Below are 23,600 nucleotides of genomic sequence, written 5' to 3' on the forward strand. Positions count from 1 at the left end.
TAACCTTACAGCATGCAGAACACTATGCTCTGTTTTATTCTATTCGCTGGGCTCTTAAAAGTCTGACTGTAACCTGCACAGCTGATTGTGGGTCCAGAGTACATACCATTGCTCCAAGAAGTTAGCTGTGGCTTTTCTCCAGCACCCTGCTCCTGACCCAGGCCTGTGGTCACCCAGGCCAGGGTTTGTACATGAGGGAAGAGCAGGGTCAAGGTAGAGGTAAGAAAGCCATCATGAGGAAGAGCAATTCAGGGGACAGTCCAGAACCCAGCAAAAGGGAAAAGCTGCGGGTCGGGATGCAGGTCAAACGCAGGTCAACAAAAGAAGCCAGGAGCCAGCTTACCTCACGAGGTATGCGATAGCTGGACACCCAGGCCATTGTTCTTCATTGGCACCTCCTGCCCTACCCAACCCACCGCACAACTGGGTGGTGCATGAAGGAGGATGAGAAACACTGATTTCCCCATCTCTGTACTCTGCCCGGGTACACCATGAATGTGCATGCTTCAGGAAAGCGGGCCTTGCCCTCTAGGGGCCTCATACCCCAATGTCTGAAATTGCCATGTAAGTTTACATAAGTTAGGCTGGAAGGAGACTCATCAATTGTTGGAGTCCAATGCTGTCAGTGAGCCATTTGTGTTAAACTCTTCTGTTAACCTTTCCTCTCCTGTCCAGTCCTATAGTCTAACAATCCACAAACACCCAATGAGTACTGTTTGGGCTAGATGATGGAATTCATTTATTCCACAATCATTTATACTAATGAATGGTCTGCTCTCCAGGAGCTCTCCTCAAGTGGAGGAAATAAATTATAACCCAAATCAAAGATAAAACTTACACTAACAAATAGGTGATGATAATAAGAAATTATGTTGATAATAATACCTACCATTTACTGAGTCACTAGTGACCTGACATACTGTGTCTCATTCATTTCTCGTAATCCCAACCCAGCAAGATAGATATTGTTGCCTTTTACAGATGAGGAAAGTAAAGCTCAGAAAGGTTCCATCGCTGTGTCAGAAGGAGACACAGACTGAATCCAATATCAGGCTCATGCCCAGCTCATTGCCTCTTGAGCGAGAGGCATAAAAGTAAATGCTACAGACATTTAGACGAGAGTGAGGTCATTTCAAGCTGAGCCATGGAGGAGAAGGGGATTGAGGTGTTCCTTGAGGGCAGACTTCAACTGAGATAGGCAGAAAGGCGAAGGTGTTCCGGGAGGCAGGGGGCAGAGGAAGCAGCCCTAAGTTCAGGAGGACATAGCATTTCTGAACACTCAGCTCTTTCCCAGAGCAAACTCAGCTCTTTTCCAACGTAGGCTCTCCTGAATGAGCTTTAAACACTTAGCAAGATATTCTCTGGGGTCAGACGGCCTAATCTGAATCCTGGTTCTTCCACTGGGCCAGTCACTTCATCTTTGGTCTCCAGTTTCCTCATTTTACTGGGTTCTCGTGATGATTAAATGAGTTAATACAAGCAATGTGTTTAGGACAGAATCCAGCACAGAGTAAGTGCTCAATAAATATTAGATATCATCATTACCACAGCCACTACTGCCACCATCACCATCATCATCACCACTATTATCACCATCACCACCACCATCATCATCTTCACTGCCATCCCCATCATCCCCATTATCACCATCATCCTCATCACCACCATCCTCATCGCCACCACCAGCATCATCTTCACTGCCATCCCCATCATCCCCATTATCACCACCATCCTCATCGCCACCACTATCATCATCTTCACTGCCGTCACCATCATTCCCATTATCACCACCATCCTCATCGCCACCACCACCATCATCAGCCTCACAACAATTAAACAGGTCCCTAATCTACCTGGAAGCTCAGTTCCAAGGTTGCTGCCCATCTCTGTGTTCGTCTTAACCCTTGCTTGTTTCAAGAGCCCTGTTTAGGATCTGTATTTTATCACAGCCTTTCTACTCTGAGTCCTTAGATGCCTTTCGCCATAGTCACTGATGTGCCGTCATGATTAAGTTTATAAAATTCGTCACTGACAAGGTTTATAAAATTCCAAGGAATTGGAGACTTCAGCATTTATGCATTTCCAAGGAAATGGAACTTGGCTCTTACCTACTAACAGGGGTAGCTCCCAGCAGTTCCATTTTGGCTTCAGTGAGCCTAGGTACTGGGTGTCGCCAGAACCCCCGATGGAGCCAAGGTCCCCTCCTTTGAATTCAAAGCATAGGTTCTCAGCTCCATATTTTACCACAGTATGAGTTTTTGCGTAAAGGTCTGCCTCCCGCAGAAGCAGGGGCCTGCCTTCTTCATCTGTGAGTCCCAACCCCACACACACCCCCCACCCCCGCCCAGTACCTAGCACAGAGGCTAACACATAGCAGATTCTCAGCGAAGTCATGCAGACGCTATTTGCAGCACTTCCTACATGCCAGGCACTGGTTGGCAATACAAAAGGAACATAGACATGGCACCTGTCCTCGTCTGGGGCCTCCCACCTACTGGGCAGGCAAACAGACATTGAACAGAGCACTGCCTGAGAGAACAAGAAGCAGAGTACTCAGCGGGAGGCGCCCTGAGGGAACCCAGCTTAGATGGGGTCAGAAAGCCGTCTCCAAAAAAATAGTGTCAAAGCCAAGCCCTGAAGGATGAGCAGGAGTCAGCTGGTGAGGGCTGGAAGGAAGACATTCCAGGCAGAGGGTCCATGCAGAGGGAACTGCGGGCTCAATGGAGCAGCCAAAGGAGACGGTGTGACTGAGGGTGAGGGGTAGGCCGAGCCGGATTCTAAGTGGAGGCCATATCCCGCGAGGCCTGGTTGGAGACATGATTCAATATTCATTAAAAAGTCTCTTGGGCTGCCGTGTGGAAAATATTTTGGAATAAGCAAACAGGAGGGAGACTAGTTGCATTCGTCCAAGTGTGACATGACAGGGTTGGCCTAGTGTCATGATGGCAGAAATGAAAAAACAAAAACACTTGGCTTTAGGGGAATGAACAGAACATGGTGATGGATGGCTTGTCGGCGATAAAGGAGGAGGAGGTGGGTGGTACTAGAGATGACCTCTGGGTGCTGGTGAGAACAACCTGGAGGGTGGAGGGGCTGTTTCCTGGGATGGGAGGTCTGGTGGAGCAACAGATGGATGATCTCCCTGCTGGCTGTGGAAGCAGAGAGAACAAACCAGATGATGGTGCCAAGAAGCATCCTGAAGTGGAGGAAAGTGACAGGCCAGAGGGAGGTGTGGGGTCAGTGGAGGGTCATCATAAAGATGGGAGGTTTTAGCAAGTGTCTGAGTGATGAGGATCAGGACCCGAATGAGGACAGTGAGGACCAGGAGAGGGAGAAGGTCCCAGGCCGGGCAGGGACCAAGATGGGAGTCAATGCAGTCCAGAGCCCCGGGAAAGAATGGGACTTTGATCCATCGTGATGGGCTAGACAGAGAAGACATGGTTTTAAGAGCTGAGTTGTACTGAACACGGGTCAGGCTAGGAATTCTTTCTCCCCAGCAGTGGGGCCCCCCACCTTGGTATCTCAGTGCCTGTAAGAGAAGCTTCCCCCATGCTCACCATAGGTCATTTGCTGGATTTTTCTATCTACCCCTCCAGCTCCACCCTCCATCCTTGCTCCTACCGTAGGCTAATGCCCCAGGGAGGCATGCTTGGGTGTGGCCAGCAGGGGGCCCTGGTGGGTGACTGCAGGTGGGGAGAGGAGAGTGGCCAGTATGTCTTCTCCTGGCAAGTTCCTTGCAGGCCAAGGGTAATAGCTCTTACCAGGTACTTTCCACACAGCTCTTAGCTCTCCTGGGTAATATAATGGCATCCTCCCTCACTCCTGCAGGCTGGGGCTGTTTTCTATCTGAGCCCAAATGTTATTAGCCCCTGAGCACTGGAGTGTCCTTTGTGATTTTGTGAATTCCCTACACTATGTTCATACCTTTGTTTTAAAAATCCCTGTTTCTAACTTTCTTCAAATCATCCACTTTAAGCATGCCATCTGTTTCCTGCATGGACCCTGGCTATACAGTGATTGTCACCCCTTTCAGATTCATAAAAGTGTGGAATATGAAATTTGGGAAGGAAACCTAGATGTCTTCTAGTTCAACTCCTTTATTTAAGTAAGAAAACCATGATTCAGAGAGGCTGAGTGAGTTGGCCAAGGTCACACAACTTAATGTAACCCTCATTTACTCTTCTGGGAGAAGTGGATCCCAAGGCAAGAAGTAATTCCCTCCAGGAAGAAGAGGTTAAGTCATTGAGCTGAGGGTAGGAGGCAGTTGGGAAGAGTTTTGAGGATGAGAGAGGCATGTTCTTATTTCTGGGACTTTCTTGCCTATTCCAGAAACTTTCCTTCAGAAGCTTTCATAGCCCATGTTTACTTTCTTCCCCAGGGATAGGACCCATCCATCTCAATGAAATTGAGTGCTCCGGGAATGAGAAGTCCATCATAGACTGTAAATTCAATGCTGAGTCTCAGGGCTGCAACCATGAGGAAGACGCTGGTGTGAGATGTAATATCCCTGCCATGGGCTTCCAGAAAAAGGTGAGGAGAAAACGCACAAAGGGGCCTATGTAATGTTTAGGTCATTGAGACTTCAGAAAGTATAGCCCAGGTGGCCTCACTCTGACGGTTTCTAGCAGGTGGTATTAGGGTGCTCTGGTAATGATCTCAGAAAGGACTCAGGCTCTGCCTCTATCACTATTGCTGACGTGGTCACCTAGCATTTCTAAATGTACCAAACAAGAAAAGATGTGTGTAAACACCACTGTCCTTAGTGGCATATGCTGGGCGTCCACTGTGTGCCACATCCTGCACTAGGACTGGTGTGATCGAAGCTCAGTACTTTCTGTAAGGAATTTAAGGTCTGTACCACCTCTGACCCCCTTGGCATGGACCCTTTCTAAGGACCCAGAGGAATCACATCGACAGCAGATCTGCAAATCACATAGATGCAAGCACAATACAGACAAAAGCCTAGATTCTGGTCACCAGAGGGAAAGAAAAGGGAAACTTAGCAGTTTAACTTAACCAGAGACATACCCATGCTTCTTGAGACAGGGTCTCGAGAAAGCCACACTGTGTCTCCTAGCTTCGGTGACCTTGCCCACAGGAGTAGCCAACAAGATGACTTCCTTTTTGCCAGGAGGTCTCTCCAATCTTACCAAAAGGCTCGGTAAATCCTACTTAATGTTCTTCACTGTGCCATGAATGTGATCAGGTCCTTGCCTCATCTGGTACACAGCTGGCACGTTGGAAGAGCTTCTTGAGTGCTTATTTTTAAAATGAGCAAACATGGATTCATTGGGATGCAGGATGATTCCCCAGCCGGCTTCATGCTCTGCCAGTGATTCTTGACGTTGGCACCGGTGTACCAAAGGCACTGAACTGGTCAACCACAACCCATCTCATGCAACTCACTGCCCAATGGGCCAAAAATGTGAACCCAATAGCATTCAGCCAACGCGTGAATTTGCTTGTGGGTGAGCAAGGGCCTGGGCCCCAGTCCCATAGCTGCAGGAAGGCTGGCTGTCTGTAATTGCCCAGCAGCATTCCAAGATAGCCATAACAGAGCTATAAAAGCTGACGTGCCCTGAGTCACGCGTGCTGTGGCCCCATTCACTTCAGACAGATTGGAGTTGGGTGGAGTGGGGTTTCAACCCAAAGGAAAGACTAGACCAAAGAAAGTGAAGTTTTCCAGAGCCATTTTATGGTGGGGATTGCTGAGCCAGGTCATGTGCTCAGTGATCCCAATGGAGGCACCACTCCCAGCACAAACATCCTTACTTTTTCCCGGGCCCTCCAGGCCCCAGGACGTGACCCCAGCACTTGGCTCTAGGATATGAAAGTTTTACACCTGGATTTGTTGCTGCTACTCCTGGGAAGGACATGAGGAAAGTCACCTGTGAAAGAAATAAATTCCTATGGGCTGCACCAGTTCTCGCCAGAGCAGTGGGTCAGGCTTCTGCACAGCCTGGCTTGGGGCCCCCAAGGATACTGGCAACAACCCTGGGCAGAGCAATCAAGACTCCTGAGTTTTATCACTGTGTTAGTTTGCTGGGGCTGGCAGAACAAAATACCACAGACCTGGGTGGCTTAAACAATAAAAATGTGTTGTCTCATAGTTGTGGAGTCTGCAAGTCCAGGATCCAGGATGGTTTCTCCTAAGGCCTCGCTCCTTGGCTTGCAGATGGCTGCCTTTTCACTGTGTCCTCCCACAGCCTTTCCTCTGTGTACATGCACCCCTTCTGTCTCTTCTCTTCTTGTAAGAACACCGGTCATATTGGATTACAGCCCTACACATATGACCTCAATTAACCTTAATTGCCTCTTGAAAGGCTCTTTCTCCAAATACAATCACATTGGGGGTTAGCATATGAATTCAGCGTATAAATTTGTGTGTGTGTGTGGGGGGGACACACAAGTTCATTTATAATAATCGTTCCCTAGCTGATCTCTTTGAGGCTTCAGTTTGCTCCTCTGAAAATAAGGAGGAGAGATGATTCCTAGAAAAATCAGTTGATTTTTCACTGAATGGCTAGAGAAAAGCCACAGATTTGGAACTGGTTTTGTCCATTTAGCCACGGCAAAGCCAGAGGCACTCAGGAAGACCAGTGTCAGCCTCCCAAAGGCCAGCCCTCTTGCCTGCTCTGATTCTCTCTATCTCCTTTGAAGAGAGTTTTGCTTTCTGATGAGGCTCACATCTAATAATGAGCATTGCTATGATGGTGTCTAACAGTTCTCCAGCACTTCCGGTGTGCCAGGCCCTGTCTGAGCACTTTTCATGAACTGTCTTATTTAATTAATCTATTCAACAACCCTGGGAGCTAGATAGAGTCCCATGGCTGCCCTTGGTTTGTCCATTAGCTGGCTGAGCTCATTGACCCTTGCAGCCCCCAAACCCATAATAGGAAAGAAGACCTGTGCCCTAGGGGTTGTGCTGTTGCAAAGGATTAGTCAGCTGTTGTGCTGTTGCTAAGGACTGTTGACTAAACTGCTGAGGATTCCTGGAGATGTCATGCCTTATCCCAAAGGAATGAATTGTTAGGAGCATAAAGGGTATCTGGGTAAGGTAGTTGGATTAAGGTTTGCATTTTTGGAACCCTTCCCGGTTACCGGAGAATGGGCTCTTCTCAGCACGGTGTCCAGGTTCTTGGAGTCTCAAGCAAAGAATTGAATGAGACACAGAAATAAAGTTATGAAAGAATGGTTTATTAGAAGAGATAGTACACTCCAAAGAAACCGGAGTGGACTCGAGCAGCAGAGAATGGCTGGCTCAAGGGCTCATTATTAAAAGAAAAAGGGTTTGGAGCAGTCCCCTGAGCAAAAGCAAGGCTCAAAGGGCTCGGACTGGTGAGGACTTGGAGTTTTTATCCCTTTTTTCTCTAGAATGGGCTGTTCATCCCCGGACTTGGGACCACTTGATTGACACCTGTGATTGATAAGAGACTATTACCTCATCTTTTTAGACTGCGCATGTTCCTTCCCAGAATTTAGTCTGTTATAATGGTATTAATGAACTTCTGGGCATATGTATGATATTATAATGAGGCCCAGGTGAAATGAAGGTTGTTGTGGCCTTTACTGCGCAGGTGTGAGTGGCTGGTTTAATCTAGTTGGGTATTTTGTACCCATTTGTTCCTCATAGGGGTAGATAATTACAATGAAAAGGGGAAGTTTTGGATGGAGAGGGGAGGTCTTTTGGGTGATCACATTCTGTGGGTTATGCAGGAATGCAGAGACCTGTTGCTTATCTCTAACTGCCTGCCTTGTTTTCCCCTTTAGAGACATGATCCCCATAAAATCTCTATGGGAAGTTGAGGGACAGGAGGTCTGTTCTTCTGTATCTGCTTCTTGCTGGGCAGGGACTAGAGCTGTCCCTACCTCTTGGGGGATTCACGGAACTCTCACCCTATCTGATATTAGATGAGAGGAAGGGGTCTCCGCTTAGAAGACCACATTGGCTTCTTTGGTTGGGACTGGTAATCTTGCTGGGGTATCCTCTGTATCCCCAAGGCCCCTGAAGGAGGAAAAATAGATTTGAATTAATAAATCCATTAGCTCGATAGAGCCTGTGGCCATTCAACCAGTCATTCAGGTGTCGTTTATTGTCCAGGAGTTCGGCCCAGAACGAGTAGGAGAGAACATTAGACTTCAATGATTACAATCAACAAGTATGAATCACAAGTTTTAGGATAATTATCTAAAGCAGGGGTAGGTGCTTAAAAAACTGGGGAAAAGAAACTTGAGAAGGAAACTTAAAATTTCTATAGGAAAGAAAACTTTAAAAAGTTTTTCAGTGGTGGGGGGAGCTACTCGTCGACCCATATCATTCCCCAAATGCCAGATCAACCTGCTTTCATTCCATAAGACTGATTGTTTACTTCTTCATTTCAAAAATCGTTGTGGAGGACCTAACATCTGTGAGGTGGTATCATCGATAGTGATCACACAGGACAACAAATACAGCTCTGCCCTTTGAAGCTTATATTCTAGCAGAGGAGGCCGACGTTAAACAAATTGTAAGTTAGCTTAGTTATAATTGTCATAAATGCTAAGGAGACGCATAGGTATTGTGTGCCGGTCTCAGGCTATGAATAACCAACGTTGTGGTCAGACTGGTCTTCGTGGTTCTCATTATGATTGCAAGATGCCCATCAGCAGTAACCATCAGGAAACTTTGGAAAAATATTACTTACAGGACCTGGGAATTACACAGTCCATCTGGGGCCACACAGTGAAGTCAAGGAAAAAGAGAGAGACAGACAGACAGACAGAGAGACAGAGAGCGCTGGGGGTTGGGGTTCTGCTGAGGTCTGCAGTGGAGACCTAGGGTTCCGGGGGATTTAAAAGTGCAGGAAGAGAGAAAAACAAGTTGCCAAATGGTCGGTTATCAAAATCAACCAAGATTTATTTTTATTTTTTAAAGATTTTATTGGGGAAGGGGAACAGGGCTTTATTGGTGAACAGTGTGTACTTCCAGGACTTTTTTTTCCAAGTCAAGTTGTTGTCCTTTCAGTCTTAGTGGTGGAGGGTGCAGCTCAGCTCCAGGTCCAGTTGCCATTTCTAGTTGCAGGGGGCGCTGCCCACCATCCCTTGCGGGAGTCAAGGAATTGAACTGGCAACCTTGTGGTTGAGAGCCCATGCTCCAACCAACTGAGCTATCCGGAGGCAGCTCAGCTCGAGGTGCCCTCAAACAAGATTTCTAAAGGAAATTCGATGGGGGGGAGGGGCTGGGGCTTTATCTAGTCACATGGCTGGCAACGTATTTACTTGAGCTAACCTTCTTTGAGGGGGAGACCTTGATAATCAAAACTTAAGTCAGGTGCTTGTATTATACAAAGGAGAAAACCCAACTGTTGGGGCTTCCAGTGTAACAGGGAGCCATGGAATATGTAAGGGGGCACTGACCCCAATCGGAGGCAAATGTCAGTGGGTGTGGAATCAGAAAGAGGAACAGGATCAGCCAGAAAAGGGCCTCTGTATGTAGTGGGCTTCCCTGTGAAATGTGTGCTTTACATGGTCAAGAAAGTTAGGTAGCCACGGAAACTGAAAGAAGACCCATGTGCCTGGAGGTCAGAGAACAGGATGAGAGGGACATGTGACAAAGATGCAGAGGAGAGCAGTGAAGCACTGGGAAGCCACAGACCTACCCTAAGTAGGGGAGTGACCTGATCAGGTGTTTTTTAAAGATGACTCTGGCTTCTGAGTAGAGAATGGGTCGATGAAGTCAAGAGTAGAGGCTGCGAGAGGTGAGGCGATCTGACTGAGGCATGAGGTCGTGGTGCCCTGGAGAAGGGCTAGGGATGGAGTTGGAGGGAAGTGGGCGGATTAGAGAGCGACTTGGGAGATAAAATCCACCAAGATGTGGGGGTGAGAGAGAGGGAGATGTTAAATACGGCTTCCAAGTTACTGGCTTGTATAACAGAATAGATTCGGGAATGAGCAATCTACAGCTTGCAGGCCAAACCCATACTTCAGCCTGTGTTTGTAAATACAGTTTTATTGGAACACAGCCATGCCCAGTCATTTCCGTAGCGTCCATGGGTGCTTGCACGCTACATGGCACAGCTGAGTGCTTATGACAGAGCACATGTCCCACAAAACCTAAAATATTTACCACCTGGCATTTTTATAGAAAGTTTGCTGCCCTGGGATAGAAGTTAGTAACTTTAGCTGAAATAGGGAATAAGGGGGAGATAGAGCACAGGGTTCGGTGGAGAAAGAAAAGAGGACAAGTTCAGATTAGGAGTCTCAGAGATGCCAAGTGGAACCGTCAAGTAGGCAGTTGGCTCTATGGGTCTCGGAAGAGAGTTCCGAGGGGAGAGGACGTGTGGGAGGAGATGCAATCAGGAGCTGGGACCAGCAGAGGGTGTGGGGAGGAAAAAGGGGCCCAGGAAAGAATTTGGGGGACTTCTAACATTTTAAAGCCCCTTGGTGCATCTTTCCAAGTGTCTGATTCTGAGACTAGCTTTATCCCCGCAACTGGTAGGCTCATGGGGAACAGTGGGGAACAGAGGCAGATTCTGTTGTTGCGCTCAGTGGGGAATCAGTGGCCTCCCCACTACATAAGCTTCTAGGGCCCCCAGGTGCCTGCTGCGGGACCTGATATGTAAGACCATGCTGGGCATGAAGCTGGCACACAGTAGGCTCTCAGGGATGTCGTTGAATCTGATTATGTCCCAGGCAGGACCCCCAGGCTTGGGGAAATTGGGACTGATGGCAAAACAGTGGAGCTGCTCCTCTCCGTCCCCTCCTAGTGACTATGCCTGCCTTTCTCTCTACAGCTGCGCCTGAATGGGGGCCGAAACCCCTACGAGGGCCGGGTGGAGGTGCTGGTGGAGAGGAATGGGTCCCTCGTATGGGGGACGGTGTGCGGTGAGAACTGGGGCATCGTGGAGGCCATGGTGGTGTGCCGGCAGTTGGGCCTGGGGTTCGCCAGTAATGCCTTCCAGGTGAGAAGCCGGGCCTCAGACCCCTCCATCTAGCCTGATCCTGCCCACCTCTAGTCAGCTCCTGTCTTCAGTGGACCTTCCCCAGCTACCCAGGAGGAGGGGAGCAAAGTGTTGCGGGCCAGAAGGCAGAGACCTCATCCTGGCCTCAGTGCTGCCCCTCACAACTCTGAGTCCTTAGGCGGTCACGCCCCCACTTCCTGCCTCTGTTTCCCCATTGCAGAATGACAGCCTATACCCTGGTTTCCCAGGCCACTCAGCTTCGTGCACTGGGATTCATCCCAGGCCAAGGGCTGATCCTGGGGAGATGTGACTTTTGCAGAGGGAAGCAACTCAGTCCTACAGGGTCGTGGAGACCACCCAAGGCCGAGGCCAACAGCATTAGCTTGCTTCCTGGGAGGCCCCTCTGGCCAGAGCAAGTTCCCAGCTAGTGTCCCCACTCATACGTTGTCTCACTGATTGGCTGCTAAACTTCCAAGCCCATCCAGAACCCTTGTCAGAGTAGCTGCCTCCTCCTCCTACCAGCCCCTTCCTTAAAGGGAAAGGGACTCAGCTGAGGGCCGTCAAGTTCCTGCCCTTACCAAGAGGCCGCAGAAGAAAGAGAAGTAGCACTTTGGCTTCAAAAATCATTGCCTCTGGACCCTATACTGTGAGGGAACAGGGACCTGCGGAGTAGGACAGTGTCAGAAAGAGGCTGGGGGGCGGGGACGGGAAGTGAAGAAGACAGAAAGCTTGAGGTCTATTCCCAGCTGTCCTCCCACCAGCCCACAGCATAATGATCTGGGGCAAAGCAGCTGCCTATCAAGGCCTCAGTTTTCTTCCCTGTGACATGGGATGGATAGTCCCATGTCCATAGGATCCTGGCTCTAAACACTTTTCAAGCTTCTCAAGGAGCAGCTTGCTTTGCTAGCTCTCGTGCCCAGGTAGCCTTGCTTGGGAAGGGGGTTTCTAAGGACGAGACTTGGAAGAACTCTGGCAGCCTTGCTGAGCCTGATTGCCTGCCAGGTCCAGGGTGGGCATTGAGCCCTGAGCAGAGGCAGCCCTGTGGCTCCTCATCTCGGCATCCAGAAGAGACAGGTCCCTGACACTGCTGCCCACACCCTCTGGGAGCCCGTCTTCCCAGAGAAACACAGCATCTCTGCCAATACTGCTTATGACAAACCTCTGGTTCTCCAAGGAGAGTAGAAAAACCGTGCTCATTACAACAGAATGGCTGTCCAGCTATTTTTGTTCCCTGCTCATTCCTAAGACATCTGGGCCTCTGCTGGGTTGTGACATGGGCCTGCCTCTGACATCAGTCCCAAATCTGCCACTGATAACAAGCCCTGTCCTCGTCTAGGCCCCAGTTTTCTCTCTAGAGAATGAGGGGTGTATAGTCAGGATTTCTAGAGAAACCGAATCAAGAGCATGTACGAATATCAAACTAACTACTGACCTTTGTGAATAACTTTCTTCTCTCCAAGTCTGATCAAGTAACGGGTAGCGTCTTTTCAGAGCACTATGTTGAAAAGGATTCTGAGATCACAGTCAGGCTTAGAGGAGAGAGTGCTATGATTGATTAGTGATGTCTGCCCTGGGCTCAGGATAAGTCAGTGGGCAACATGAGTTGCAGGTACCTGCTGTTCCTGACACACAACACTGAACAGTTGTTTGACCAAACCAGCCTTAGCAGTACTCTCTAGAGGGCGAGAGTGGCAGAATCCCTGTCTCAGGGTCAGAAGACATGGATTCTCACTCGCTCTGCCATTAACCAACCGCATGACTTGGGTGAGTCTTTGTGCCTCAGCTGTCTCCATCTGGAAATAAAGCCTTGGGATTTTTGTGAGATAGGAAGTTGATAGCATATAAGAAAGTGACCATTCATGGTGACATACTGGCCATTTCTTTTGTTGATTCTCCAGGAGACCTGGTATTGGCACGAAAACATCAATGCCAACAAAGTGGTCATGAGCGGAGTGAAGTGCTCTGGAACGGAGCTGTCCCTGGCACACTGTCGCCACGACGGAGAGGATGTGGCCTGCCCCCAGGGTGGAGTGCAGTTTGGGGCTGGAGTCGCCTGCTCAGAAAGTGAGACTCCCTGGGGGTCATATCCACCCTCCCCACCAGGCTCCAGGAGGGGACAAGAGTCTCACGGGGGCCTCTGCCATGAGCAAAAGAGGAAAACAGAGGTTAATTCTTGTTAAGTGAGAAGTTGGGGGCAAAAGGGAATCCCCCATCCCCAACCACAGAACCTTGCCTGATGACAGGGGGAAGGAAAGCAGGAGGGAGGAACGGGAAGTCTGGGGACCTTGGGTTCAAATCTCAGGGCCACGGTAGACTATCGAAGCAACGTTGGGTAAATTATGGGCTGAGAACGCCTTGTTCTTACCAGTTAAGGAGGAAGAAAATACCTTCCCTGAAGGATGTTTCTGAGGTTAGTAAAGCATGATGCTCATGCTAGGGGCTCATTCTTTCTTTCTTCACCCTGCTCCATAAATTATTTCTTGTTGCACACCCTGGAGGTGATTTAGCTTCCTGGTGACTCCCTGGAAATCCTAGAGAGATTGAAAATATAGAAGGGAAAGCCCCAGCAGGATTCAGAATGACCCAGCTGGGGAAGGTCCATGCTGAGAGAGAAACAGAGGACAGCTGCCTTCTTTGGGCAGACAGCCCGAGCTCTGGCCTCCTGAGAGGACAGACTAAGATCACCCTTTACCAGCCCCCCCAGGGGGAGAACATCCAAGCAGAGAGAAGTGGTCTCACCACTGTTAGGACCCTTTTCTTGGCTTATTTATATATATTAAGTAATATACCATTTGTTTTCCAAAAGGAAATTTAGATAATATAAACCTAAGTAAAATTCAAGATAGCATAAGATAAAAGCAGATGGAAAAAAAGTAGATATTGGCAAATAGGTAGTGGCTCCATTTGGCGCCAAGACAGAGGTTGATAAAAAAAATATGTACTGTAGAGTGCGGTGCGTTTGCTATGGAGAGGTTGTAAATTTCACAGTAAGCTTCCTAGCAGCCAAAGGAAAGATGGAAACCTGTTCATTACTATAATTCACAGAATCCATAAGATAGAAAAAAGCAAACCCATGCATCAATAGAACCCCACTATTCTATGAAGGGAATTCCTTACGAGGACAGAGAGTTATTAGATAAGCAATGCCGTCCACATCCTCATGGCAGACCAAAAATGAGTTTTAAGGGGCTATTCCTCAGAGAACCCCTCTCCTTAGGCTGAAGGCATCACTCAGAGTCTGTAGGGGAGCAATAGCCATTTGGGCCAGGAATGCTGATCTGGCTTAATACTTTATTCAGAGAGATAAAGTATATTCTTCAGGCAACCCTTTGTGATTACTTTTCCTCATCCAACCAATTACACATGAACCAAATCTGCAAGTCCTCCCCCCCTCTTTTCCTCATCACCCCCATATTTAGCCCGTCTTGTTTTTTACCTTTTCATATTTTCTCAATTCCCTCTACCTCCTTCCATCCTGCTGTCACCATCTGCATCTAGGTGACCATCTCCCACACTGTATTACGGCAGGGTCTCCTCACCAGGATCCCCAACAGTGACACATGCCTCCCGCACCCTCCCCTCCCTGAAACCAGAGTCCATGCTGGTCTCCCACTCATGCTCTCTCCTGTTCAAACGTCATCCAGGCTTTCCCACTGCACTTGCGTGAACACAGGACTAGCGCAAGAAGCATGTCGTCCAGCCTCATTTCAAACCACCTTCCACTCCCACCCTTCCTCAGTGTCCTGACCACACAAGCTTTGGCCCCTCCTTCAGGCCTCAGGGACCTGCCATGTGCCCTCTGTTTTGCCTGAAATGCTCTCCCTACCCTCACACATTAGAGTTATTTCCTCTAACCTCTGCTCATCCTCCAGGGAACAGCTAAACTGTAACTGCCTCCCAGGAAGCCTTCCCTGACTCCCCACAGACTGAGTCCCCTTGTTATAATTCCCAACAGAGTCCCATATTTCTCCATCAAGCTAGGTCTGCAATTAGGATTAAGTAATTCATATTGCTTCTGTGTCTCCTGCTGGAACATGAGGTCTGCCTTGTATAACACTGTTCAGAGATCCTAGTACAATGTTCATCATACCGTGTTTCCCCAAAAATAAGACCTAGCCAGACCATCAGCTCTCATGCGTCTTTTGGAGCAAACATGAAGGTAAGACCCAGTCTTATTTTACTATACTATAAGAGCGGGTCTCATCTAACATAATATAATACGAGACCGGGTCTTATATTATGTTTGCTCCAAAAGACGTATGAGAGCTGATGGTCTGGCTAGGTCTTATTTTCGGGGAAACACGGTAATACTTGGTGCATGGGTGGATGAGTGTGTGCCTCCGATGAGCTTCGGGTGGATGTTCTGGATGGTAGGGAGGTCAAGGCCATGTCCCGTGACAGGTCCTCAGAGCACAGACCCCAGGTACCAGCTAAGGGCAGGCCACATGATGTCAGGACTCCTGAGCTAGATGGAGGTAGGGCTGGCTTCCTCTCAGAAAGAGGAGGGTCTGATGGAGACCCCTCTGCAAAGCTCAGAGGTAAGCAGAGGGCTATCCACTGAGTACTGACGAGTGTACAGACAACTAGTAAGAGACTATCAACGCCCTCTGATAAAAGTGTCCAGCACCCTCAGCTCCAGCAATGTTGTATCCTGGCGTGCGCCCCTCCAAGAGGAAAGAACACTCAGCCAATGGGAACCTCCCGATTTCTGTCTTCCACTCTTACCTGTGTGCCCTTTCACTATCTTTCCATCCCATATCCAATCCCAGGGGCGAATTTGCTCTCTAGAGCCTCCCTCCCCCACCAGCCTCACCAGGTACAAGGTTCCTTGAGAACCTCCTGTGCTCCAAGTGCTGTGGGGAGGAGATGCTTTGCGGAGGGGGTGCAGACGAGCTGAGAGTGCTCCATGTTCTGGTGAACCTGAGGAAAGCAAAGCTCACAGGTGCACACACACTTCAGAAATTTACAAGCAACCTGTCAGAAAACAAAAGATGGATGGATCTGGTTGTACATTAATCATATCCAATTTTGTGAATTGACGTGTACTAGAAATATTCAATGGAATCTCACTTGTAAAGGGAAACCTAGAGTTAATCCTTTTGAAAAGAAGCAAAACCTAATACCATTATACAGTACATACAGATTGTAGCCATCGGTAATTTTTTTCACACCTGCTATGTGCAATGCGCTAATTGAGTAAATCAATCTTGTTTTAAAAGATGCACTTTTAAAACTCTCGCCTAGAGCCAGTGTGAGTGGAAACTGAAAGAACCTGTTAAAGAGGTGATTTGGCCATGTATTTCAGAGTCTTGAAAATATGCAACTCTTCCTCCTAGCAATTTCACTGATAGAAAGATATTCTGAAGAAATAATTTAAGTTACATACACAGATTGACCACAGGATGTTTATCATAGGTTTATCTTTCACTGGGAAAAATTCCAAGCAGCCAATGTAGCCAAAACTATTGGCTAGAGTTATCAATTAAATATTATGTAGCCAATTAATTTTGTAATGGATATTTATTAACAAGGAAATATGTCAAGATATATTTAAAAAGAGGCAGTATTAGCAGACTATAAATCTACACATGCTGGAAAATAAATCTGAATCACTCCCAGAAGAATCAGACCAAGATATTAAGAGAGTTCTGTCTGGGTAGAGAGAACATTTTCATTGTTTGCTTCTTATTACGGAAAATCTCAAGCCACTCAAAAGTAGAGAGAATGACATAATGAACCCTCATATATCCATCACCCAGATTGAATAACTCAACGTTTTGCCCATCTGCACTGATACCTGCAGAGGTGTCCAAGAGGACTCTCAGAAAAAGGGAAGAGGAGTTTGGGGGTAGTCATCCTCAAGGAAGGTGACCTTGAGGGGGAGTCCATGAGCCAGTTCCAGGAGGTGATGCTAAGCAGGGACAGAGGTTTGTCCCAGTTTAGGAATCAGAGAAAAATACTTGGGAAGGGGTGAGGGGTCTCTTGTCTTCCCTTGAACACTGTGTTTGCACCCCCAGCTGCCCCTGACCTGGTCCTCAACGCAGAGATTGTCCAGCAGACAACCTACCTGGAGGACCGGCCCATGTTCATGCTCCAGTGTGCCATGGAGGAGAACTGCCTCTCAGGCTCAGCCGCCCAGACCAACCCCACCACAGGCTATCGGCGGCTGCTGCGCTTCTCCTCCCAGATCCACAACAATGGCCAGTCCGACTTCCGGCCCAAGAACGGCCGCCATGCATGGATCTGGCATGACTGCCACAGGTAAGCGCCACTTCCATCACCAAGCTGCCCCAGTCCAACACCCCACAGGGCCCAGATGGGATTCAGAATCACAGGGTCACTTAGAGAGGCCACACCGTCTAGTGGGTAGGGTTTCCCTAAGTTGGTGGGAGTCGGGTCTGCCATTCTGGCCTGCCACATTTACTGAAGCCATTCTCTGCTCCCAGTTGTCCTGGGCCCACTGCACCTTCCCTGAGCCTGTTGTTTCTCTTGCTTCCAAGGCCCCTAACGTTAGGAGACAATTTCGTTTTGAGTATCCAGTGCCTCTCCATTAAACTTAGTCAATGGTTTTCAATGGTTTTCAAGTGTGTCCACAGGAAGTTCTTGTTCTTCAGGGATACTTTGGACTCTGAGTTCATTTAGAAATATATATATATATATATTTTAAACAATATGAATATATATATATATTAATTTTATTGGGAAATATTGGGGAACAGTGTGTTTCTCCAGGGCCCATCAGCTCCAAGTCGTTGTCCTTCAATCTAGTTGTGGAGGGCGCAGCTCAGCTCCAAGTCCAGTTTCCGTTTTCACTCTTTAGTTGCAGGGGGCGCAGCCCACCATCCCATGTGGGAATTGAACCGGCAACCTTGTTGGGAATTGAACCAGCAACGTTGCTTAGAGCTCACGCTCTAACCAACTGAGCCATCCGGCCGCCCCTCCAGAAGCTCAGTGGCAGCTCGTTGTGTCCAATCTAGTTGTGGAGGGCGCAGCTCACTGGCCCACGTGGGAATTGAACTGGCATCCCTGTTGTTCAGAGCTCGTGCTCTAACCAACTGAGCTATCTGGCCATCCCTAGAAATATATTTTCAATACCAGTATGTATTTTAAATATCTCTAGAAAGACAGTGGATGTGGAGACAAGCGTTCTGGGCCCAGGAGCCATGTGATCTGGTCTCTCAACCCAGCTGTGCCTCTAACTGGCTACATGATATCAGGCCATCTGGGCCTCGTCACCCAGGACCTCTAATGTCCCTTCCAGCCCTCGGTCTGTGGATCCAATCCCAGGGCTATAAATCCTGACCAAGCGCAGAGTGAAATCTTAGAGCCATTCCCTGCTGGAGCCAACAAAAGCCACCCCATTCATCTACCGGCCTTTCCTTTTTTTTTCCCCCCTTTGCCTTGATTCTTACTCTAATCCACAACCCTCTGCCCCTGCTTGTTCACAATGTCCTGTTCATTCACATTTTCCTGCTCAGAGTTGGGCAGGTAGAAAGAACAGAAGCGAGCACACTTTTGAAAAGAAAGGGAGGGAGGCCCCTGCTATGCAGCATGGCGGCAGCAGTCCCCTGAGGGATCTGCAGATGTTGGCCCAGGAAGCGCCCATCTCTATGCTTAGAATGCCATCCACACATCAGAGCTTTTGTACTGGGTTCCTGCTTCTCAAAGTCAGGCCTGTGGGCCAGCATATCTGCCATCAGTGTCGCACCCAGTGCAGACTTTGCATCAGAATCTGCATTTTAACGGGATCACCAGGAGCTGGTGTGCACATCACAGTCTGAGAAGCCCCTGTGTAGCTCATTTCTAGGTGTCCTTCCTGCTCCGAAATGCAGTGATCACTGTTAGGGACATAAGACCTAGCGTTCATCGATCCCCTCTACATGCCAGGCACAGGATTCCCTCATTTTCACAGGTAAGGAAATGGAGGCTCAGTGTTTGTGTGACGCAGGAAATTGTGGGGTGGGGCTTTCACCTCGAGCCTGTCTGTCCCCAACGTGTGTGCTCTTTCTGTCACCTCTCCTGAACTTCATCAGAAATCTGTCTCTCACATGGCTGCTTTTTCATGTGACAACTGATGGTCTAGTCACATTCGAATCCGTTTTGGGATAGAGTTGTTCAACCTATTTCAAAAGAAAGGACTGTGATGGAAATAGGGATACTGATTTTCCTTTATAATTACTATCCGTACGTTCCGAAAGTCCTAATTAGCTAAAGAATTGCTCTTTACATAGAAGCCTGTTGGTCTTCTGCAGGGTAGAAGTCAAAGGGTAAAATGAAAGTCATGACCATGTTGGTTCCTGATTTCCTTCGTGAACACATAGTGGAAGCCTGGGCCTGTGGGGGCTGACACTGCCTGGGTGTCTATAAGTAGAAGGCAATTGCATCTGTGTCCCACACAGGGCGACCCACCCAGACATTACGTGGAAAGAGCCTCTGTGTGACATATGCTTGTTCTCCCAGGAATGGTCTCCCCTCTAAGAATACACATGGTGACATTGTGGAAATGCCGCTTCAAATCGTCCCACCCCTGCTTGTGGTCTATGTTATTTCTCTGCTTACAGATGTTCCAGTAAATGGTTTGGGAGGGATGGGTGAGAAAGAACATGTCGCTAAACATATGTTCCCTCAGACCTCCCCTCCTGGTCTGTAACTGAGAACCGTAGGATTCCCAGGAAGCAGAAGAGGGGCCCCCTAGAGCTCCAAGGACTTCTTCAGGCTCTGTGGGAGGACCTTTCAACAGGGCTCCTGGCCCCAAACCTCTGTTGGGTCTCTTTGGGAGTTTGATGAAATCTGGCCTTTACTCCACTCAAAAAAATTCTTTCTAGACTATTTGACATCCTATTTCAGCGGATCTACAGACCCTCCGGTCCCATCTGTGAAGTCAAGTTGAGAATACTGACTCACATTAGTGCAAATGGGGAAAACTATCGCTCCCTATTTAATTGATGCCCCAATGAGGAACAAAGCTATCTATGCTCTTTGAAACACAGACACTGAACTTCTTAGACGTCTCCTCACCAACAAACGTAGAGGACAGTGCCCTACATCATTCTTTTGCATAGGCATTGCTCTTGTTTGGTGATCTTGCTGAGGTCCCCCTCCTGCTTCTTGAGCCCCCAGGGAGGGGAGCCACACCTGTTTACCTGGCACATCGCGTCCCCTCTTTGACAGGGGCCAAACAAAGCTGGGCGCCGACGCACACCAGGGCACAGAGCAGCTCTGCCCCTGCTGTGTCTCAGGGACTGGCCCTCCCACCTTGGGGAAATCTGCAAGAGGTGCTGGGAGCTAGAGAAGCAGAGAGATGGACATCCAGCACAGGCGCGAGCCCTCCAAGTCAGGGCTGGCTTTGTTACTACAAAGGGAAGACTTTCGTTTGCTCCACCCTGCCTCCCCCATGTGTGGGGCAGCCCATGTTGGATTGAAGCCCCATAGATGTGATGTGGCCTCTGTGAGCCAGTCTTAGGCCCTCCTCACACCTGTGGGGCTTTGTTCCGGCCAGGGTGGGAGGAAGGGGTGCCTAGCATTTCCTGAATGCAGGAAGGGTCCCTGTCATTGTGGCAGCACCTCCTGAGACTGGAACATGCTCTGAAATGGGCACAGGAACATAGTCGCACCACAGCTGAGCACCAACCAGGACCGTCCATTCTGGAGGCACCGGGAGCCAGGGGTCTGGCGTGGGGAAATGATGAAGAGTAGCAAACATCTCCTCGACGACGTGCACTGGTTCTCTGATTGAAAGTTTTATGTGGGCCCCCCGTGACCTAGGATAACAAAGAATGTACCCAAACTTCCCACCTTTCTCTGGACTAGCTTTGTCTGTCATCGAGTATACATCTAGTTCCTCCTTCTTCCACGAGTACCCTGTCTTCTAATGCCGGGCTCTGGAGTCTTGCGGTAGAAGGCTTCCTTCATCCAGATCCTAATGACCTCCATCAAGTGTCAGGTTATTCTCTCTCCCCATAGTGTTCTGGAATTTCTTTCCAAGTGGAGTTTTTCCATCTCTACCCCATGGATCAGGCCTTCTCTTGACGTCCAAAGGTCAGGACACCTCAGCCTGGTGAGAGGAAGTGTACTCTCATCACCAGGACGCCCCTGGGCTCTCCACCCAGCTGGGAGGGAGATGTGGCCCGGGGATGCGGGGCGGGGGGTGTCCACATATGCCAGAGAGGTAAAGCAGAGAGGCTCCAAACCAGCTGTTTCTCACCCGGTGTTCACAGGGGAAAAACTGAAGAGCTGGGGAAGACTCTTAAATTAAGTTTGCAGGAAGCAGGGGGAGCGAGAGGAAGGCAGCCTTACAACAGTCCATCTGTGGGCTCTGTCTGAATTTTGTTTAGGCAACGGAACACAAACCTATTTCTCTTCAGTTTTTCCAGCTGGTAAACACAGTAACAGAAGCCGCTCTCTGAAGGATGCAGACATGTTTTAGGCAATGAGTCAGACCTCATGTCTCATCTTGCTCCTTTAAGAAGCCAAAAGAGACTCTTTCAAAGTCATCAGTTCAGCTGCCACAAAATGTGGCCTTATGAATGTTTTCAGTGGTCGCCTGGCTCAGCATCGTTTTACCCAGAAACATGAGTGACCTGGGAAAAGCCCAACATAGGAACTTCTGACATTATTTTAAGCACAAGCAAACACAGGTGGAATGGAGGAAAGAACCTCTAATTTCCTCTCTGAAAACTTATCCTTTTAATTCCCCTCTTCCCTCAGTCCTCTACTGCCAGGGGAGGGAGCCTGAGGCCAACCAGTGAGGCTTGGGAGGGGAGGAAGCTACTGTGGGCCTGGGAATAATCATAGGAATGGTAGGGTGGTGGTAATACAAATACTCCTCCTGTTACCACTGCAACTAGTAATAAGGAGAGAGTTGACAGGTGCTGAGCACTCCTCTGTCACAAGCCCCGTGTTGGGTATTTCTGCGATTTCTCCCATTCGACAATCCTTACAGTACCCCTGAGACTAAGTCATGTTATCGTTCCCTCTTCCCTGAGGAGAGAATTCAGGTTACGTGTAAACAAAACAAGTGATTCTGCTCCCTGTGCCTTGGTACCTTGTCTTCCATTTTCCTCATTTTCCACATGTCCCTGTTGTGAGAGACAGTGTGCTCAATAGTTGCAGACTTGTGGCACACGTTGCAGGTCAAGATGGGCCTGGCCTGCCAGTGCCTGAGGACGGTCCCATGGCAGCCATGTTTTCCCTTGTTTATTCTAAACCAGCTGCATCACTTTCCAAGAATCTACATCTGTTCTCAATTCTCCACCCACCACTACCCCCCGCCCCGCCCCCAGCGAGGAGATGGGATACGGCTATGTAAACAATCCGCTGGGCTGCACAAGCTCTCTCCCTCTTCTCCTTCACTCTTCCTTTCCACAGGCCCGCAGAACTGTCTTTTTCTTCTCCACTTTTTGTGCTCCACGCAAGGAGCACAGACTTCCCGCTGCTCACTTCCCAGAGGTAATTGCACCTCCCCACCCGAGGCCACAGGCTGCTGAGGTGGGCTGAGCACCCTCCCCAGACCCCACCTCCTGCCTGCCTGTCCCAGGGGATGCATTAGTGCTTATTCTTCTAATGGGAGCCCTGATAAAGCCCTTCCCCTGTACTCTAAGAACCTTCCCCCTTTCTTTTCTCTTTCCCTCCCTAACGTACTCCCACTTTAAAAAGTTTTCAAGGGGGCAGCTGATTAGCTCAGTTGGTTAGAGCGCGGTTCTCTTAACAACAAGATTGCCGGTTTGATCCCCACATGGGCCACTGTGAGCTGCACCCTCCACAACTAGATTGAAACAACTACTTGACTTGGAGCTGATGGGTCCTGGAAAAACACACTTAAATAACTCAAAGTTTAAAAGAAAAAAAAAGTTTCGAAAGACATCGAAAAGTGACGTTGATTAGTCTGCAGAAAGGGAACCAAATAGGAATGGGCTGCGAGAGCCACGGGAGTGCTCAGGAGGGTTATGAAAAGCACTACCAATTTTGTAAATTTATTGAGCTGATTGTATGCCAGGCCCTGTGCTCCACAGCTTCTCACTAATTCCCACAACGCCACGTGCCTTCCATACATTAATATTCCCATTTAGCTGATGAGAGAGCAGGCCCAGGAAGTGAGTGGATGCCCCACTCCTGAGCCCACGTAAACACCATGGTTACCGCCTTCTGCTTCCATCCTCCCTTTCCTTAGGCCCCATCATCACTCCTTTCTCACTGGCCACCCCTTTGGACCACGAGGTGTCCCCAGAGGCAAATGGCCAGGTAGGCAGCATTTGCCCCTGACACTGACTCCCAGACCCCGTCTCTCACTGCAGGCACTACCACAGCATGGAAGTGTTCACCCACTACGACCTTCTGAACCTCAATGGCACCAAGGTGGCAGAGGGCCACAAAGCCAGCTTCTGCTTGGAGGACACAGAATGTGAAGGAGGTATCTTAGTGTGGGGAGCTGGGGTGCCTCAGAGGGACTTAAAAGCCCCCCGGGCTGTGCCCACCCAACCTGTTCCCCAGCCAGACACTGGACTCTCACTCTGGCCACTGCTGACTCTCCACGTGACCTTTCTCTACTGGGGCTGCCATGGCTCAACTCAGGTTTGGAGTAGGGGCACTGCCTGGCTATAACGGCGCCTGGTTTCCCCAGCGTTATGCTGACAGGCACTGGTGGGGCCACAGGCTCCCAGG

The 23,600-nt window shown here is 49.0% G+C and overlaps 1 protein-coding gene across 3 annotated transcripts in view; it reads left to right on the forward strand.

Moving 5' to 3' along the window:
* LOXL2 (lysyl oxidase like 2) overlaps window positions 1-23,600 on the forward strand; it is a gene marked incomplete at its 5' end in the record, with an annotated part of 95,268 nt that overhangs the window by 65,652 nt on the left and 6,016 nt on the right. For all 3 annotated transcript variants that reach the window (XM_081076972.1, XM_081076970.1, XM_081076971.1), the window contains 5 exons: window positions 4,379-4,530; window positions 10,773-10,940; window positions 12,839-13,004; window positions 16,958-17,201; window positions 23,234-23,349. In XM_081076972.1, coding sequence (XP_080933098.1) covers window positions 4,379-4,530; window positions 10,773-10,940; window positions 12,839-13,004; window positions 16,958-17,201; window positions 23,234-23,349 — 846 coding nt within the window. The remainder of the gene's footprint in view (window positions 1-4,378; window positions 4,531-10,772; window positions 10,941-12,838; window positions 13,005-16,957; window positions 17,202-23,233; window positions 23,350-23,600) is intronic.

Source organism: Rhinolophus hipposideros (genome assembly GCF_964194185.1).
Source record: "Rhinolophus hipposideros genome assembly, chromosome: 16".
NCBI lineage: Eukaryota > Metazoa > Chordata > Mammalia > Chiroptera > Rhinolophidae > Rhinolophus > Rhinolophus hipposideros.